General features: G+C 54.8%; 2 protein-coding genes across 16 annotated transcripts; one reads left to right on the top strand and one right to left on the bottom strand.

Annotated features, from left to right (window-relative positions):
* The first annotated feature begins 14 nt into the window (after positions 1-14).
* INO80E (INO80 complex subunit E) lies at positions 15-8,106 on the top strand. 5 transcript variants are annotated; one of them, XM_045164280.1, is made up of 8 exons: positions 15-412; positions 581-651; positions 830-882; positions 3,348-3,426; positions 3,524-3,635; positions 4,013-4,129; positions 6,529-6,576; positions 7,495-8,106. In XM_045164280.1, exons 1-8 carry the CDS (start codon positions 332-334, stop codon positions 7,714-7,716), a joined length of 783 nt encoding a protein of 260 aa, XP_045020215.1. In that variant the 5' UTR covers positions 15-331; the 3' UTR covers positions 7,717-8,106. The 5 variants fall into 5 exon arrangements, with proteins under 5 accessions (XP_045020215.1, XP_045020219.1, XP_045020218.1 ...); XM_045164284.1 differs by lacking the exon at positions 6,529-6,576 and adding an exon at positions 6,839-6,931 and having other exon boundaries at positions 7,642-8,106; XM_045164283.1 differs by lacking the exon at positions 6,529-6,576 and adding an exon at positions 6,839-6,931 and having other exon boundaries at positions 7,495-7,630.
* A 351-nt stretch (positions 8,107-8,457) lies between these two features.
* DOC2A (double C2 domain alpha) lies at positions 8,458-13,713 on the bottom strand. 11 transcript variants are annotated; one of them, XM_044935615.2, is made up of 12 exons: positions 13,542-13,713; positions 13,124-13,239; positions 12,162-12,435; positions 11,723-11,802; positions 11,352-11,426; positions 11,127-11,236; positions 9,501-9,627; positions 9,360-9,419; positions 9,126-9,289; positions 8,903-8,984; positions 8,721-8,817; positions 8,458-8,630 (listed from the first exon to the last, which is right to left on the bottom strand). In XM_044935615.2, the coding sequence occupies exons 3-12, from the start codon at positions 12,424-12,426 to the stop codon at positions 8,485-8,487; spliced, it is 1,206 nt and encodes a 401-aa protein (XP_044791550.1). In that variant the 5' UTR covers positions 12,427-12,435; positions 13,124-13,239; positions 13,542-13,713; the 3' UTR covers positions 8,458-8,484. The 11 variants fall into 11 exon arrangements, with proteins under 11 accessions (XP_044791550.1, XP_044791548.1, XP_044791551.1 ...); XM_044935613.2 differs by having other exon boundaries at positions 12,162-12,439; XM_044935616.2 differs by having other exon boundaries at positions 12,162-12,439; positions 13,092-13,239.
* Between the last annotated feature and the right edge of the window lie 5,810 nt (positions 13,714-19,523).

Below are 19,523 nucleotides of genomic sequence, written 5' to 3' on the forward strand. Positions count from 1 at the left end.
AATCTCAGGGGGAAATGTCTTTTTGTGACTTCAAAACGCTAAGCACATTTCGAATCAGTTAAGGGCGCCCTCCAGCGTCCTCCATCTTTGTGACATCACGCTTCGATTCGGCGCCACCTTTCGCCTGGAAGCAACGCTCCTTTCTCTGTATTGCTCTGGAGAGCTGGTCGTGTGGTTAAGATCCCTGAGCGCGGGGCACGCCGGGAGTTGTAGTGCCGGCGGACCCAGCCCTGCCGAGTCCCCGGAAGTTGAGGCGGGAGAGGCCGGGCTGAACCGGCTCGGCGTAGCGGGACTTCGGACTACAGCTGAGGCGCTTCTCCCGGAGCCGGTCATGAACGGACCGGCAGACGGTGAAGTGGACTACAAGAAGAAATACCGGAATCTGAAGCGAAAACTTAAATTCCTCATCTACGTGAGTGCCGGGGTGGGAAGGTGGGGGGGTGGGGGGGCGGCGGTGAGGCCTGGCGCCGGTAGGTCGTCAGTTTACCTGTGTGTAAAGGGAGCAGGGTGAGTTGTGGTCGGCTTCCAGGCCCAATTTACGACTGCGGTTGGCTCAGCGAGCATCTTGCCCGTGGTACAGGAACACGAGTGCTTCCAGGAGGAGCTGAGGAAGGCGCAGAGGAAATTGCTGAAAGTGTCCCGGGACAAGAGGTGAGACACGTTGAGGAAGGAGGGAAGCCAGAGGGTGATGTGGCTCCTGTGGCTCGGCATTCGGACCCCATCCTGGAGTGGGCCACAAATGCATGAGGCCGGCTAGATGAGGCGAGGGCCCGGAGGACACTGCAGAGATGGGAATAACCACTCTCGTTCTCCTGGTCTCTTCCCTCAGTTTCCTTCTAGACCGACTTCTGCAGTACGAGAACGTGGATGAAGACTCTTCTGGTGAGCATGGTCATGAAAAACTGGTGGAGGACATGCCCCTGGCACTCCAGCAAGTTTCCTGGGCCCTCCCTTTAGGCCTTGGAGGCCAGGGCAGCCTAGTTGCTGGCCCTCCTCCTCTGCTCTTCTTTCACTGAAGTATTACTGAGTATCTACTGTGTTTCAGACACTGAGCTTTGCACACGGGATGCAGTGGTAACCAAGATAGACAAAACTTCTTGGAGTGTGTATTCTAGTTGCCAGGAATAAATAAGCAAAGAAATATATTAGAATTTTAGATTGGAAGGGAGTAAAATCAGGGTTAAGTGGTAGTCATTGGAATAGAGCGGGGGGTTGATAAGCTTTTTCTGTGAAGGAACAAGTAATAAGTATTTTAGGCTTTGCAGAACATACCATTTTATTGCACCTACTCAGCTTTGCGGTGGTAGTTCCGAAACAGCTATAGGTGTTGTATAAATAAGTGACCATGGCTATGTTTCAATAAAACTTTATTTATAAGCACTGAAATTTGAATTTCATAAAATTTTCACATCATGAGATATTTTTCTTTGGATTTGTCTTTTTCCCTAACCAACAAGTTAAAAATGTAAAAGCCATGCTTAGTTTATAGAGCATACAAAAGCAGATGGCAGGAAACATTTCAAGAGAGGGTCTTTTCAGGAAGTAATGTTTGCGCTGGGACCTAGATAGGAAGAAACCTATCTTGTGAAGATGAGTGAGAGATTTCCTAGCAGAGGGAGTCACAAATGCAAATTCTCTGAGGTAAGACTGTACCAGATTGTTTGAAGAGCTGAAGCCTAAAAAGCAGTGTTCTCAAACTTTTTGAGCACTCTTGACAATTAGTAATATATTTACATCATGACGGACCCTCATATACTTCCTTATTTATAAGACAATTGAATAAAACAACAGTGAGATTACCATATGTAGTTCTGATACTTTTTAGACTGATTTTTTTTTTTTCCTCAAAAGTGTTAAGTTTGTGATCCACTATTAGGTATGATACCCACAGTTTGAAAAAGCCCTAAGGTTGGCCTTTGTGGCCCTGTTTTTTGTCATTAGCCAAGTCACATGCAGTCACCTTTCCATGGTGTCTAGAGCAGGGATCCGCAAACAGCCAGCCAGGTTGCTTGTTTTTGTAACTAATACCTTGCTCAAACATGCAGCACCCATTCATTTACATATTTTAAGAGAACAGTAGATGAGGTCAGAGAAGTAGAATCGGGCCAGCCCATGTACCTCATGGCAAAACATTCTGCTTTTATTCTAGTTTCTCATTGCCTTCCTGTTCCTTCCTGGAGGTCTTTCAGTTAACATCCTGTCGAGGGAGACTTCTCAGTTAACATCCTGTCGAGGGAGACTTCAGGATAGGCAGCATGAGGGAACCCAGCATGTTCATGGTCAGAGTGGGATATATCTGAGAAGCAAGAGCCAGAGATGTAAGCCACCTTTATACCTCAGAGAAGCCCACAGTGTGGTGAGGGAGACACCCACACGTGACACTGCCTGGCACAGCAAGGAGGGCCCTGACTATTGAGAATAGAGAGTTATGGAAGAATCAGCCATCAGCTGGGCCTGAGGGATTCTGGGAGACTTCTCAGAGAGGTGGCATTTAATCTGCTGCTTAAAGGATATCTGAGCAGAGCAAGTGGGAATAGTATATTTCACCTGTAAGTAGTTACTTGTTAAGTGAACCATGGGCCTTCTTGATAGAGACCCAACCTGGGGAATGACTTTCGGCTTTGAGAAAACAGGTTGGTGTGATGTGAATACAGTGTGGTTGGGAGACCAGAAAGGTAGGTTGAGGCCATAATAAGCATTTCAAATGCTGGCAGAGCTCAGTAAGGATGTGATCAATTTTACATTTTGGGTCATGCTGGGGTTGGGGAGGACAGACTGGCAGGAGTGGTGAGAGTCCTGAGCAGGTGGCTTTGACATGGTGGTGGCCTGGCCTGGTGTCAGTTGGAATGGGGAGCAGTAGGTGAAGGTAATATTTAAGGTGCACATTACCAGGAGCCTGGATATGGGGAGTGGAGTAGAGGTAAGTGCTAGACAGCTCAGAGGCAAATAAGAGCATAAAATGGTCAGGAGCCGGAGACCTGGGTACAAGCTCCAGCCCCACACCTTCATTTCCAAGCCTCAGGGACTGCATCTGGAAAGCAGAGGTGACACACTCCTCTTCCTCCTGGAATACTTCTGAAGACAATGAGAGGCAGCAGATGTCAAGCACCTGTTCAGAACCTGGCACATAGGAAATACTTGGCAATGTGTTGGCATGGAGGTGCCCAGCCAGGAATTAGGGTGTAAAGGGCATTTTAAGAAGCTGGGAAAGCTGCGGGCCTCTCCACAATAGCACCTGTGTGCCCTTCAGGTTCACAGAGGCCTTCTGTAGAGTTGAGATTACACCTCTCTGGGGTAGATAGGGAACCCCCCCAACTTCCCTACTGACCAGCCCTTCCCCTCGACAGACTCTGATGCCACTGCATCTTCAGACAACAGTGAGACAGAGGGGACACCCAAGTTGTCAGACACACCTGCCCCTAAGAGGTGAGACAAGTCATCATTCTTCTCTCGAGGAGGTGGGAAGTGGGGAGGGTACAGGCCACCTCTCTGCCTCTGACCCCCTCCCCTGTCCTTTCTCCAGGAAAAGAAGCCCTCCGCTGGGGGGCGCTCCCTCTCCCTCCAGCCTCTCCCTGCCTCCTTCAACAGGGTTTCCCCTTCAGGCCTCGAGGGCCCCCTCCCCATACCTGAGCTCGGTGAGTTGGGGTCAAGGGTGGGAAATGGTCCGATGCCTGGGAAAAGGTGGGCATCATTTGGGCAGAGGGGCTGGGCCTCAGGGTGAAGCCAGCCCAGCACCAAGGACATCTGTCTGGGGGTGGCCAGCAGGCATCCCTCGGAGGGGTGTGAGTCGGGGCTGCCCGCTCCTCTCTGGTGTAGGAATGGGGGACAGGCGTGACTGAGGAGAGCAGACGCCAGGACACAGTCCTGCTGCTGTCCCCTCCTGTCTGTTCTCAGGAGCCATACTCATCACCATCTCTTGTTTTTCCATTCTTCCTCCTGTTTGCATTTCTTCCCTCCACCCCCACCCCATCCACTCCACTTCCCATCTCCATCCCCTCACTCCTGCCTGCAGCTGGCTTCCCCCACCTACCCCCCATTCCCTTCTGACTACCTGGCCCTGCAGCTGCCCGAGCCCAGCCCCCTGAGGCCCAAGCGGGAGAAACGGCCCCGCCTGCCCCGGAAACTCAAGGTACCCTGTTTGGGGGACGCTAGGGAGGGGCCAGAACGTCAGGACAGCCATCTGAGGGAGGCTCAAGATGGCTCTAGGCTGGGGGCCTGGCCTAGAACTATGAAGGACTCATGTGGGACTGCTCCCAGGGGCCCAGCCCAGGGCTGGGTGCTGAGGGGTGGGTCCCAAAAGTCTTGGCTCCTGCAACACCAGTCCGGTCAAGCCCAGCCTCGGGGGATGCAGAGTAAAGACTGCTGGGGGCCAAGCTCCTTTTTACAGGTATTCTGTGATCCCAGGGTGCCACCGAGGAGGGATGGAGTTGTGGAATCTAGAATGAAGTCAAGGCTGCACCACTTAAAAACCATGTGACCTTGACCCTCTAGGTCTCAGATTGTGTGTGTATGAAGGGAGTGATAGACCACATGTAATCAGCAAGAACTGTGGAGCGCCTTCTGTGTACCAAGCACTATTCTAGGTGCTACAGATACAGTAGTGAACACAACAAAAATCCCTGCCTTCTCAGAGCCCACGTTCTTGAAGGGATAGGTGGAAAATAAGCAAGATAATTAGATCACAGTGTAGAAAAATGGATTCAGGTAAAGAATCCATCTTACAGTTGGGTGGTCAGAAATTTAAAAGGGAATGAGCAGCAGCCCTTTGGCTTTCTGGGAGGTGTTTCATTTAGGAAGCAAGCCAGTGTGGTCAGAGGAAAGTGAGAAAGAGTGACCAGAGTGCAAGTCAGAGCAGCATCTGAGGGGCAAGGACGTGACTCCAGGTGGTTTGGCCTGAGGAGCTGAAGAAGTGGAGTGGCCCTGCTGAGTCGGGGAGGATTGTGGGAGGAGCAGGTTTGGGAGGGAAGGTGAGTTTGGCTTTGGACATGTTGAGATGCTGTCTGGAAATGCGGACAGGACAACTGGGTAGTGTGAGCCTGGGCCACATGGGGTGCATATTTGGAAGTCACGGGCAGGGAGGTAGATGGAGAGAAGAGGCTGCACCCTGAGTGCCAGGAGAGATGAGGACAAGGAAGGCACAGGGCCCTTCCAGCTCTGAGCCAAAGTGACATAGGAACTGGTCTGATGGCTCTCCATTGGGTAGACTGTAGATTTGAGGCTCTGGAGCCAGAAGTGAAATGGGAGCCATGCCTGTGGTAGTCAGGAGTGTGGGTTCTGGAGTTTGAACCCCAGCCCTGCCACTTACTTCTGTATGACCTTGGCCTTTGAGCCTGGAAAATGAGTGACTGCCCAGCTTCTGTTTCACTCTCCTCAGCAGGGTTTTTGCTTCTGGTGTGTGGGGCGGGCTGGTGGAGAGGGCTCAAGCGGTTGAAACCTGGAGCAAAGGGTGGAGGTGTGGTGTGGGCTTGGCAGTTCGAGGCTCTGAGGTTCTGGGTCCTGAAGCAGAGGTGTGTCAGGAAGCTACGTTCTAGACATGCAGGGCAGAGGGGCCCAGATGGATCGCTGCATGGAGGAGAGGGTATATCAGGGAAGTCCTCAAAGAACAGGTAACATCTGAGTCCAGGGTGAGTGAGATTTGGGTATTCAGGCTGAGGCAATGGGGAAAAGGAGGCAGGGGCCTGGTGAAAATGTTGTTTGGGCTGAAGCTTGAGTGGTGAGAGGGAAGAACATCGGAAAGAAGATGGGGGCATGGGTCGTAGACAGCTGGATGTTCTGCAAGGAGAGTGAGGGGTCACTGAAGTTTCTGGATGTGTGGTGCGAGGAGACAGGAGGGGCAGATCTGAGGAGGAGAGGGAATGCTGTGAAGACTGAAGCAGGTCAGTCAGGAGCCTGGGCCTCATCCACGCATGCGCTGTGTGACTTGGGTGGATTGTTTGACTCTGGGAACCTCTGCTTGCTTCTCTGTTCAGTGGGGTCCCTGTGAGGATAAAATGAGTCAACAGAGAGAAGACACTTAGCCCAGTGCCTGGCCCCTGGCAGGCCACAGATAAACATTTGGTGCTGTGGGTCACGCTGAGGAGGCCATGGGATGAATCCAAGCAGAGGGGACTTAGGTAGGAAGTTGAGAGGCTGTGGCCAGAGGAGGGGCCAGCCATGCCCCTGGCTTTCTCAGTCCCGTGTGTGCACATGGGTGCCTGGTACTGCGTGCGAGGGCACTGTGCAGAGCTGGCCTCCTGCCTGTCATCGGTCCTGGCAGACTCCTGTCCCCTGAGGTACAGATCCCCTCTGGCCTTCCATGCCACCCCAGGAACAGCAGTGAGTGGGGGGGATGCCTTGAGAAGCAGAGAGTAGGCCCCTGGGGCCCGAATGAGTTGAAGCAATCTGAAGGGCCACCATGAAGACCACTGCCCCGCCCCCATCCTGGGGCCAGACTGGACACTGCCCGGTGGGAACCTGGGAGGCCTGTGCCTTCAGACCTCCACTCCAAGCCTCCGTTTCCTCTGGCCGATGACCTCTCCTCCCTTCCAGGGTGGTCTGAATGGTCAGAGGTCATTAGTGGAAGTCACCTCGCACATAGTAGGTGTTCAGTTTGTGCCCACGGGCAAAGCATGAAAGCATGAGGCCCCCAGAGCTCTGGGGAGGATTCAGAAGGACCTGGGGCAGGGGGCCAGCTGGAGGGTTGAGCTGGACAGAGGCCGCTTCCCAGCCTCAGCACAAAGCCGGACTTCTGACCCATAGAAAAGGGCACTCCAGGTGGAGGGACCAGCCTGTTCTCAGGTGCTGCCTGTCCCCCGAGGCCCTCAAGTAGAGGAGTGACACACTCAGGTCTGTGTTTTAGAGAGCTCACTCTGGCTGCAGTGCGGAGGACGAGCTGGATCTGGGAGAGGCTGAAGGCAGGGATTCCAGTTAGGAGGCTGGTCCCATAGCCCAGGTGAGCTGAGAGGAGGGCCTGGCCCAGGCCAGTGGCTGCGGGGATCCCAAAGAGGGGCCCGTCCCAGACATAAGAGGTAGAAGCCTCAAATGGCGGGGGGGTGAAGACCTTGGACACCCTGCACCGCACCAGTGAGCCCCTCAAGAGGAGGAGGGAGAGGAGGCCAGTGGAGGCCAGCAATAACTCAGGTGCCCAGAGGCGGGCAGACAGGCTCCTGTCTGGCTCTGACTGCTACTACAGGGGCAGCCACGGTGCCTTACTGGCCAGGGCCAGGCCCAGCCTTTCCTTCCTGGTTTCCTGTGAGACCCCCTCCACCACCACCCTCATCACCACCTCCATCACCACCCCTCACCCCCAGGCACTTGCTGATTTGAGGCTCTGAAGGGGCCGAGGTGGGGCAGGTTCCCTGACTCCAGCCTTGGCTGACCTGGTGTGTCCACTGCCCCTTGAATGAGCCTTTGCCCCCTTCCCTGGCCCTTAGAACTGTCTTAAGGGGCAGTGCCAGCCCCCTGGAGCTCCCAGTGCCTCCCTGATAAGCCCTCCCTGTGTTTCTCCTGCTGCAGATGGCGGTGGGACCCCCCGACTGCCCTGTGGGAGGGCCGCTGACCTTCCCAGGCCGGGGCTCTGGGGCTGGGGTGGGGGCAGCCTTGGCCCCCCTACCCCCACCCAAGATGCCCCCCCCTACGATCCTGAGTGCCGTCCCTCGGCAGATGTTCAGCGACGCGGGTAGCGGGGACGACGCCCTGGACGGGGACGATGACCTGGTGATCGACATCCCGGAGTGAGCCCCTCTGCCCAACCCCCTGCCCAGCCCCCTTGGAGCCAGCACACACGAGCCCCCAGCTTCCGCAGAGTTTATTGACGCCCAGTTGCCATGCTGCGGCCACGGACACAATCAGAAAAGGCGTAAACATGCATGAATGTCCCCCAGAAGGTGGGCCCTCTCCAGGGAGGGCAGGGGTCCTGCCCTCACATCCCAGCCCGATCCAGAGGACAGTTATTTAAAGGAGTGGCCAGGGCTGTCTGTCACCTCTCAGAGAGGCAGAGACCCTGCGGTGGCCCCCCGCTTAAAAGGGCAGCTGTACAGGGCTAGGTATTGTGTGTGTGTGTGTGTGTGTGTGTGTGTGTGTGTGTTTTTAAATGAAGATTGTGTATTAAAGAAGTGGCTCTTTGTATTTTGTCCTTTTCTTTTTTTGGAAACGTTCTCCTCCAAACCCCACCTAATCCGACCTCCTCCTATAGGGGAGGGGAACGGGCAGCCTGGAGAGGCAGGAGAGAGAAGCAGCAGCCGGGCCGGGGCTCTGTTGGACCCTCCCGCAGGTGTGCTCAGGATGGGTGGTTTGCATATTTGCAGGTTGTAGCGAGTCAGGCAGAAGGAAGTTTGCATATGTGAATATAGATCTCCACAGTCCCTCACAAGAAGACAGACCCACGGTCACGGAGACTCTCACGAAATAAGACAGGTAGTGCGGGGTGGGGCATCCCCACCCCGTGTAAACGTGCAACACACTCGTGCGAAGGTTGGGTACTGGACCTGCCCCCAAGGGGGCCGCTCAGGCTGAGGGCAGAGCCCCAGCTGCGGGGGGCAGCTGGCTGGTGAGAGTGTGCCAGCGCTCCAGGGCCGCGTCCGGCTGCTGCAGACAGTCGCTCCAGTGCTTCCGGGCCTCTCCCCGGGCGCCTGGCCCCAGGGACACGCCACCTGGGGAGCAGCAGAGGCAGGCAAGATCAGGGCCCGGCTGGCTGCTAGGCTGCCCTCCATCGGGCACCACCCGGCAGGCTCCTCCCTTACCGATGAAGTCGTTGGATTTGCCGATGTCATAGTCCCAGACTGTGACTTCCAGAGTCTTGGTAGCCAGAGTGGAGAGCTCCATATCATAGAAGAACTCCTGGGACAAGGCAGGTCACACCTTCCATGAGGCGCTGTCCCCAGCCCCAGCTCCCCCCTCAATTTCCAGTCTCGGTCCCATTCACCTCATTAAATTCCGGGTTGAGAGTCTTCTTCTTCACGCGTGTTTTATGCTTGGATTTCTTATCCACATCTGGCCTCAGGTACCTGCCAAGGAGCGGGGGGGAATGGGAGTGGGGGGGTGGAGGGCAGGTAGGTCAGGGACAGGCCAGACCACAGAGGAGGATGGGGCTGGAGGCAGGTCCCTGGGGAGGGGAGGACAGGCCTCAGGACAGGGCAAGCGCTCACGTCTTGACATAGGGGTCGGAGTAGCCGTTGACGTCCATGGCAGCCAGGTGGGCGCAGCGCAAGATGCCCACCAGCAGCCCACGGCGCCGAGAGCTGTAGCTGAGGCTCAGCAGGATACGCCCACGCTCTTCCAGCAGCCCCGGCCCCTGCTCTGCCTGCTCCAGCTGCGGGCAGACACGGGGGTCAGCGGCACCCCCATCACCTCCCACCACAAGTCCCCCACAGGTAGCTCACCTCCTTCAGGTAACAGGAGATGCCCCTCAGTGCCGCAGACATGGAAGAGGGTGAAGCCAGCTGAAGGGGCGGAGAGAAAGTTCTGGAAACCTGGTCTCCCCTGAGCCCCCTTGCTGTGGTAACCCACTGCCCCACACAGACCGGAACCTGGCGCTCAAGGCAGATGTTAAAATGCTTCTTCTGTGAAGGCTTGAGGCGGCGGAGGGGTACTCGGATCTCCCCAATGAACTCGTTGTGGCTCAGCTTGTCTTCATCACAGACGGAGATCCTGGTGGGAAACTGCAGGGTCAAGGCCCCCTGGGGTACCTGAGCCCCACTCCAAGGTGGGAAAGGTCCCCAACTGAATTCTGAGCACCCGAGACTGGTCCCAGCTCTGCCCTCAATACTCTGTTGTTCAGTTGTGTCCTACTCTTTGCGACCCCATGGACTGTAGCCCTCCAGGTTCCTCTGTCCATAGGATTTCCCAGGCAAGAATACTGGAGTGGGTTGCCATTTCCTCCTCTGGGGGATCTTGCCAACCCAAGGGTTGAACCTGGGTCTCCTGCATTACAGGCAGATCCTTTATTGTCTGAGTCACCAAACCCCTCACTTGTAAAACAGCTGTCTCCAGCACCAGCCGTGGAGCTTGAGGAGGGTGCTTTGATTTGCCTGTGCCTCAGCCCCTTGCTTTCCAGCTGCTCAGGCTGCCCCTGCCCATCAGGACCTGCTCAGCTTGCTGAGGAAACCCTCACAAATCTTGGGAACATTGCCCCCTCCCCCCTACACACACATAACTGCCTCCATTCAGGGCCTGGGGACAGGATCCACCTGAACGTGCACAGGGTGTGCACTGGTGAATATGGATCACGAGACCAGGGCATCAGAGCCACAAGGGCCTGGAGGAGCCTTTCGCAGTCGGACCAGGAGCCCACCCCTCCCCCGCAGAGCCCTTGTCCTTTACTCTGTGGCGCAGGAGCCAGCCTAAAGATACTCATGAGCCCAGGAATTAAAAGATACTGCTTTGGGACTTCTCTGGTGGCCCGGTGGCTAAGACTCCATGCTCCCAATGCAGGGGGCCTGGGTTCCATCCCTGGTCAGGGAATTGGATCCCACATGCTGCAACTAAGTTCCCCTGAGACCTGACAGAACCAAATAACTTAAAAAAAAAATACTGCTTTTACTTCCATCCATCCCCCTCTGCAGCCCCCTGCCCTGTCTTCAGCTGTGATGCTTTTTGAGCAGCTCTATCCTGTAGGAATGTTCAGTTCCCAGCTCTGCCACATAGCCACAGCATGACCTTGAGCACTTAACCTCCCTGAACCTCATTCCCATTCCTGTCCCTTGAGACCTCACTCCTTAGAGATGAGGGAGACACTGGCAACAACAGGCCGCATAGGTCTGACTTGAGTCAGGGACTCTGAGAAGGCATCCCAGTGTCCAGGGAAAGACTGCAAGAGGAGGCAGAGCCTCGGATGATGAGTGGGGTTCAGGCCGGCAGAGAGAGGAGGCAGGAAGAGGCACAGCAGACAAAGGTCAGGAGTGAAGAACCCTCACAAGAGGGCAGTCCACGGAGGAGCAGTAGGAGATATTTGGGGGAGGGGGGTGGCAGGAAAGTCAGGGAAACATTTTGGCCTGTTCCTGAAGGGGGTGGGGAATCACTGATGGTTCTGGAGCATCTGAGGGCTTAAGGGGAGGTGGGTCAACCAACCAAAGAAGTTTCCAATGACAGCTGTCCCCAAGGAGGTGCTGAGCTGGAATGCTCGGGACCAAGGAGGATGGACCCCTCACCTGAGCACCTTGTGCGTGATGTCATCAACCGTGATCCCGCTATACGTCAGGTCCTCGTTCCACACGGGATTCAGCGTGTTCCTCTGAGTCTTAGTTTTTAGTTTATTGGCCTTAGGTGAGGGGATGAAGGATTCACAGTACGTGTCCTCCAGACCCACAGAGGCTGGAGAAGGTTGGGAACCCACAAGCTGGGGGGACTAGGGGAGGGGAGAGGCCAGCCAGTACCTTGCAGGCTCCAGGCAGCAGGTGCAGCTTGACATAGGGGTCAGCCAGGCCATTGAAATCCATGGGCTTGAGGCCCTGGGGAGGACGAGAGGGAAGACGGCTGTGAGCTCCAGGCCTGCCAACCCACCTACCCTCTCCCTCTCTGTCTCTCTACAGCGTGGACACTTAGGGGCCGGAGGGGAGGAGCAGGAATTAGGCCTGGGGAAGGGAAAGGAGTGGAGAAGGGAAAGGCTACTCCAGTACTCTGACCTGGAGAATTCCATAGACTTTAGAGTCCATGGGGTGCAAAGAGTCGGACACGAGGGAAAGGAGAATGGAAGCCCGCCCCTCTCAGGATAGGAGGCCAGCAGGGGGAGGCAGGGAGCACCCACCTTAGCCCTGAGGATACTACAGTGCAGAGTGCAGGAAGCCTGGTCGTAGAGAAGGTCAAACTCCAGCGTGCCCAGGGCGGCTGGAGGAAGAGAGGGAAGAGTTCACCTGAGTGAGTGTGCAAAGACAAGGTGTGTGTGAGACGGGCGGGCAGCCCCGGTCTGTGCACCAGCTGTGAAGGTGTGTGCATGTCTGCGGCTGTCAGCCCGCGAGCCTGTGCGCGTCTGGGTCCCTGGCTGGGCTGCAACTGGGGCTGTGTGGGTGGTTGAGTGTCTCAGCAGAAATATTGAATATTGAGCCTCGCTGAAGCTGTCATCTCCACTCCGACTGCAGCTGTAGCAGCAGTGCCCGCCACCTCCCCACCCCCAGCAGAGCCCAGGCCCTTCCCACAGCCTGGAGGCTCCCAGGAGTGCCCTGGGCCCTTCAAGCCCCCAGACTCACTGGTATCATCCGAGTCGTAGCTGTCCACCTCGGCTCCCTCCTCGGGCGTGGTGGCCCCAAGGAGGGCCGCCGGGGGGGCCAGGGCCAGGGGGGCCAGATGAGCAGCGGCCTCTCCGAAGCCCCCGCCACCCCCTTCGAGGCCGGGTCCCCGGCGGGGGAAGTAGTCGGAGATCTGGCGGATGGGCCGGATGGGCCCCGGGCACACGTTGATGGCCATGTGCTCCTGGATGTTGATGGCCATGCGGTCGCCCCTGCGGCCCCTCATGAAGCACCCCTAGCTTGGGGAGGGAGAGAGCGTGAGCCCCGGGCTGGCTGAGTCCTCAAACCTCCCATCAGCTGGCTGAGGGCCAGGCAGCAACCACCGGGGTCTGAGGGCCCTCACTGGCCTCTCTTCCTGGGCACTGAGGGAGAGGGCAGCCTGTGCCAGCCGAGGGGCAGCAAGGAGGCCTGGGACCTCCAGACCCTGAGCTGTGCTCCCCCTGGGGCCAGGCTGGCAGCCACTCCCTGAAGAGAGGTCCTGGCTCCAGCACAGCCTTGCCCACCTACCTATAGACTGTCCCCTGTCCTCGTCCCAGCTCCTGCCCCTCATTCTGGGCTTCTGTCTGCTCTGGGCCCTGCCGACCCCTCAAGCGGCCCCCGTAGGCCCCCTCCTCTCCCTCTCTGAGGCTCTGGCCATCCTTCTGCACCAGGCGCTGGTCTGGTCTGGGTGTCACCCGCCCCTTAGGTTCTCACTTCCCACAGTCCCTTCATTCAACCTCAGGGTCTGCCTGCTGGCTGGTCCCCCATCCCCTGAGGCCCAAGGTGGGGACCCCCACCTCAGATGCTTCCTCCTGAGATCGGATCTCCAGCGGAGCCAGGAATTGCAGCCTCCGGAGAGCCGAACACCCCCCGGAGGCACACACAGGCTGACACACACACGCTCACCCTCACCCTCTCGTCCCCGGCAGCCCAGCCCCCAGCACCTATCTGTACGCCTCCAACAGGTGCCCAAGCACTGGGGGGCCAGCGGGTGCGGGCTGGGCGGTGGCGGCCGGCGATTCCCAGGGCGGCCGGCGAGAAGAGCGCCGAGTCCGGCAGTCTGAGCCGAGCGGGAGGGAGAGCCGGAGAAAGTGCGGGGAGGAGGGGGTGAGCGAGGTGGAAGCTAGGAGGCAGCCAGCGCGGGCGGCGGGGGGCGGGGAGGGGCGGCCGGAGACTGGGGAGGGGGCGGGACTCTCCCGCCGGCGCCCGCCCAGGCACTCTTAAGGAACGCACCCGGGTGCACACACACTCACGGGCAGGCTGGCACACGCATCTTGCACGGACACTCCCGCGCACACGCCTGTGCCCACGTGCGCACGCTCACGGTCATGCACAAACCCAGACACGCGCTGGCACACTTACCCCGGAGAACTTCGCAGACACACGCTTGCAAACACACGGACAACCTGCGCCACCAGGAACCCTCAGCGAGAACAGCCCGGTGTTCCCCAACTCCTCCCTGGAGACCCGAGCCCAGGGCAGACCACCGGCCTAGTTGCCATGGCGACGCCGGATCATCCTACCCGTGCCCCCCCCACCCCCCCGCACCACTCCAGTCCTCACGCCCCTCCCCTGCAGAGGAGGGGGGAGGGTGTCTAGCCTCCCCAATCAATATCCGTAGGGGCGGGGCCTGTGGGGCGGGGTTTAGAGAACCGCAATGACCCAGGAGCGGGCTGGGGAAGGGGATCTGATCCGCCTGCAGTCACTGGTTTGCGATCTCGCGTCCCGGCCGCCGGCTGAGAAACCTCACAGTTTGAGGCCCTAGGCTGTGGCTCACCTCACGCTTCTATCCTTTGACTGGTCAGGCTTCTTTCCTTGGACCCAACCCAGCTCCCGAGGATCCATGTCCGCTTCTTAGGGCTGGCATCTCCTTTGGGAATCCACTTTCTCTCACCTTCCCACTTGCAGTCTGACCCTCAAGTGCAAAGGGGCACAGGGCTTCGTTCTAAATGTCCCAGATCCCTGCAGGCCTTCCTTCTCCTCTCCTTCTCTCACCTGAGCCCAGCTCCTACCTGTCAGTCTAACTCCAGTCTTTGATCTTGGCTCTCTTCTGTCCCAAACTTGCCAGACCCCAATGACAAAGTCCTCACAGTGACCTTCAAGGCCCTTCAGCCTAAGACTGTGACTTCTCCCATCTCATCCCCCTTACTCATCTTGCTGGCTTTCAGGAACATTACTTGCAGTTCCTAGAACATACCTGGGTCTCAGTCAGGCAGAACTTTGTTCACCCAAGTTCCTCAGCCTGGAAGATCTTTCCTTTTTTCAGAGGGCACCTTGGACCCCCTCTTCCTAAGACACATCCCCCACACCCCCAGCTTCCTGAGCTCTTACAGCCTCAGCTGGTGATGCTGGTATGTCATGCCTGTTTACATTTCTGTCTTCACCACCACTGAGGGAGAGAGGCTGTCCCAAGCTGGGCCTGGCACTAGGTTGTCATCATAACTATTGTGATTTTAGGTTGTGTAGCAATGTGAATATACTTAGTATTGCTGAATCTGGTGCTTGAAAATGGCTAAGATATTGAGTTGGCCATAAAGTTCTTATTTTTCTGTAACATTTTAAGGAAAAACTCTAATGAACTTTTTGGCCAACCCAATATAACTATTCATATATGGATTTTTTACCCCCCCCCCCTCTTTTTTTTTTTGGCTGCGCTGTGTGGCATGCAGGATCTTAGTTGCCGAACCAAACTCATGTCCTCTGCAGTGGAACCATGGAGCCTTACACTGAACTTCCAGGGAAGTCCCTACCCCATTTTTTTTTTAAGTAAAGGAAATGTTAAACCAAACTACACTGAGATACCACTTGTCACTGATCACATGGTAACCATCAAAGCAAACGTTAACACACAATGTTGATGAGGCTGTGGATAAATGGGTACCATCTCTGTAACCACTGTTAGATTTGATCCAGTAATTCCGCTTTTAGGATTTGGCCCATGAGCAAAATAATAGAAGTTCAAGATTATTAACTGCACCCTATCTGCCATGGCAAAAGATTGGAAGCAGCTTAAATGTCCACCTGATTCAATGTCATGTCACAGTTCCACACAATGAAATAGCATGCAGCCATGACAAGCAGGCTCTTTATGTACTTATACAGAATCATCATCACAATCTCATGGTAACTGAAAAAAGCAAGCTACAGAGGAGCATGAATGGAATACTGCCGTTGAGTAAAAAAAGAGAGAACTTATATATGTTTGTTTATTTGTGCATAAATTTATGAAAGGCTGCACAGGAAAATGGTAGCTATGGTGACCTCTGAGGAGGCTGTCATGAGGCAGGTGAGGGCAGGAATAGGAAATGTTTATTTTGTACCATGTGCGTATGTTACCTACTCAAAAGAATACACTAAAATAGCATCTTTTAAAAAATAATTTTATTTATTTATTTTGGCTGTGCTGAGTCTTCACAGCTGCTTGGACTTTTCTCTAGTTTCAAGGAGCAGAGGCTACTCTCTAGTTGCAGTGCGCAGGCTTCTCTTGCTGTGGAACACAGGCTCTAGGGCACCTGGGTTTTAGTAGCTGAGGTGTGGGCTCAATAGTTGTGGTTCCTGGGCTCTAGAGCACAGGCTCAATAGTCGTGGTGCACGGGCATAGTGGCTCCACGGCATGTGGGATCTTCCCAGATTGGGGATCAAACCTGTGTCTCCTGCATTGGCAGGCAAATTATTTACTACTGAGCCACCAGGGAAACCCTGAAATAATATCTTTTTAAAATAAAAGCAGCCATAAGGCTTCCTTTGAGTTTCTCCAGGATAAGAAAGGAGGCAGGACTAAGGGAGATGCTATCCATGATCAGAGCTGGTGAGTTTGAGGAAAGGCAGACCTAGGTCTGCAGTGAGAGGAGGGGCAGGCTGGTTGAGAAGCCCACACCTGCTTCCTCCAGAAAGCCTTGTTGCAGGAAAGTGAGGATGAGGCTGGAGCTCTGGCTGGTTGTAGGGGGCATGCAGACAGTGCTGAGCCTTGGTATGTCTAGAGGTGGAAAGGCTTTTCATCCATCCATTAAGCCAATAAATATTTATTGAATACCTACTCTATATTGTGGTGCTATGGCTATGACCAAGATCGATGATCTCTAGCTTCACAGGCTTGTAGGGGAAATAGACAAATGCACAGACAACTCCAGTGCAGTGAAACTGATGTGGTGATGGGGAACAGTCAGAAAATTCAAGTTCACTTCCCAGGGGAAGTGTTGTCTCAGCTGAGACTTGGGAGATGAGGAAGAATTTCTGGGCCAAGTAGGCGGCAAGAGAGCGGCCGGCAGAGGTGTATGCAAAGGCTGGGGTATGCTACGGAAAGGAAGCTGGGAAAGAACTGAAGTGGGTAGGTAGACAAGAGACTCACCAATCAGGGTAACAAGCTCAAGGGAAGCCACTGGAGAGTTTTAAGTAGTGGCTCCGTATGTTCTGGTTTGTTCTCAATGGGGGAAGAGCGAATAGAGATCACGCAGTCCACAAAACGTTGCAATAAGCCAGATGAGACATGGGGTTGGCTTGAATGAGAAGAGGGAAGTAGATGAACTTGAGATTTAGATTGGAAATTGAGCCAACAGTTCTTTTTAAAATATATATATTTTACTTATTTGGCTGTGCTGGGTCTTAGCTGAGGCATGCTGGATTTTGTTGTTGTTGTTAGTTGCTGCATGGGAACTCTTAGTTTTAGCACACAAGATCTAGTTCCCTGACCAGGGATCAGACCCAGGCTGCCTGCACTGGCAGCGCAGAGTCTTAGCCACCAGACCACCAGGGAAGTCCTGAAGCAACAGGCCTTGATTATGGGTTTATCAGGAGAGAAACAGGGAGGGGTTTGAGGCAATTCCTAAGTTTTTATGTTGAGCAAAACATCTAGAGCAACAGCGAGCTTGTTTGCTGCAATGGAAAGAAGGCACAGGTTTGGGATAGGAGAATTGAGAGCTGTACTTGGGATCTACTGAGTTTGAGATGTTTTTGGACAGAGCCATGAAGCAGGAAGTTGGGTAGGGGAGTCTGGAGCTCAGAGGAGAGGGCCGGGCTGGAAATATACATCTGTGAGTCACCAGCATATAGATAGTATTTAAAGCCATGCGACTGGATGAGATCACCTAGAGAGAGAGGGTATAGATAGAAAAGAGAAGGTCCAAGCCTGAGCAGCTTAGAGGGGGAGGAGTCAAGAAAATCGGTGAGTGCCTAGAGGCAAAGATGTGTGCACTCTGCTGACAGTCAGAACCAACAGAGAAGTAAGGGTTAGATTTGGCAAGTTATGGGGTCCTTGGTGCACCCACCAAAAGTGACTTCAGTGGAGTGGTGGGGATGAAGCCAGTTGTGAAGAGTTTGAAGGATACATTAAAGCTGAGTGAGCAATGACAGCAAGTGTAGACAGCCTCTTAGGGTTAGTCTGTCTACACTCAAATAATGTGCATCCCTGAGTTCTCTCTCCTCTGTGGTCCCCCAGGGCAGAGACCATGCACTGGTGATTTCTATCTAAGCCATAAATGGAGTCCAGCACATAACAGGAGCTCGATACATTTATTTAATGGTTGGATGAATAAATGAATGGATAATTCACTGCTTGTGTCCAAAGGGCCTTTTCTGGCAGAGAGGGCAGCTGTGTTCCTTTGAGGCAACTCAGGAAACTGTCAAATTCACTCCAAAGGCTAAATAAAGAGTCTGGACCCCTTCTCCCAGGACCCCTTCTCCCAGCTAAGCCCTGGAGGACAACTGCCTACAGGCCTGCAGAGGGAGCCCTGGGCCAGAGCTAGGAATCAGGCTGAGTCCCTGATGCCCCTCACAGGACACTGGGCAAGTCACTTCCTTTTTCTGAGAAGAGATACATGTAGGGTTCAATCCCTGGGTCAGGAAGATCCCTTGAGAAGGAAATGGCCACAAATTCCAGTACTTTTGCCTGGAAAATCCCATGGACAGAGAAGCCTGGTAGGCTGCAGTCCATGCGGTCACAAACAGTGGGACATGACCGAGCACATACACACAGATCCAGTTCCCCAGAAGGCCCCGTAGATGTTAGTCCGTCTCCTCCTTTCCCCTCTTTTTTCTCTCTGCACCTTTTCCTTGTTTAGGAAGTAGAAGCTGACCCTGACAAGTACCTCCCAGGGTTGCTGTGAGGAGAATTGGTGGGTACTCCCTGAGGGTCGGAAAGATGAAGGTGGGGATCCAGTGGAGGAAGGAGCCTCCTTCCATAGGACAGAGGACCTCACACACCGCAGACACATGTCTGACTGGGGCATGTCACGGAACTTGTCAGAGACTGTTGAACAGGCAATTGTGTAGCAAAACCAAGAAGACCCTGAAGTCTCCTTGGGCTTGGATGGGGCGGGACAGATGTTTGACAGACAGGCCTACCTGCCAATCGAAGGGGAGCTAACTATTACGCTGAGGGAAGCCCACAAGAGTGAAAGTGACTGTTGGAAAGTGACATATAAAGGAAAAGAAGAAACCAGAAAGGGAAAACAGAATGGACCGTGGGGGAGCCTACCCAGAGACGGGGAGTCTGTGAAGCCTCTAGGCATGACCAGAGACCTGCCCCGAGATGGGTCAGGGGACTTCCTCTGACCACCCCCATGCCTGCCATTCCTCCTGAGGCAACCTGATGGGATGAGGGAGGGCTTGGAAACCGGGAGCCGTGTCTTCCTTAGGTAAGGAGAGAGAAACAGGCAGGCAGACATAGACACTGCTGCCACCTAGCGGAGATGCTTGTTGTTTCTCTAGGTGGCTAACCCCAGCGTTGTCCTCAGAGGAGCACCGACATGGAGTTTGGGTCATGGGGGAGATCCCTGGGCCTCTGCATTTGAGGACACAAGGCAAGGAGGGGGCCCAGGGAAAAAGATAGGTGCCCTTTGGAAGTGTGTGGTGCCTACATCACCTCTCTCTGTCTTGGCTCCCTCCTCTGTAAGATGAGGACATAGTACCTACCTTAGAGGATGTTATGATGGTTAAATGAGTCAGTCCATGAAAAGTACTTGGCATCGTGGCAAGTGCTCAATAAATGCTATCTGCGGTCGATCCAAGGGGGTAACTGGAGATGTTAAGCCTTGTCCTCCATCCCCCACCACCAATCCACTGTGCCTGCTATACAAATGCTGCTTTCCTTAGTTCTGGCTTTCAGCAAATTGTCCCACCAAACTCCTCATTTGTAAATCCTGGGGCTTCCACTCTTACTGTTCTAGCAACAGCATCAACCCAAAGGCTCTCTGAGCCCCAACCTCTCCCCTCTGAATCCAGGGGCTTGTAGAGGAGGGTCCTGGATCCTAGCACTTCCTCTCTCCCCTCACCCTAGAGTGTGTAATCAGAATGGCTCTGGGCTGTGACATCACAGAACTCTCACCTCATCACAGGAGTGGAGGGGTG

The sequence above is a fragment of the Bubalus bubalis genome, chromosome 24, assembly GCF_019923935.1.
Source record: "Bubalus bubalis isolate 160015118507 breed Murrah chromosome 24, NDDB_SH_1, whole genome shotgun sequence".
NCBI lineage: Eukaryota > Metazoa > Chordata > Mammalia > Artiodactyla > Bovidae > Bubalus > Bubalus bubalis.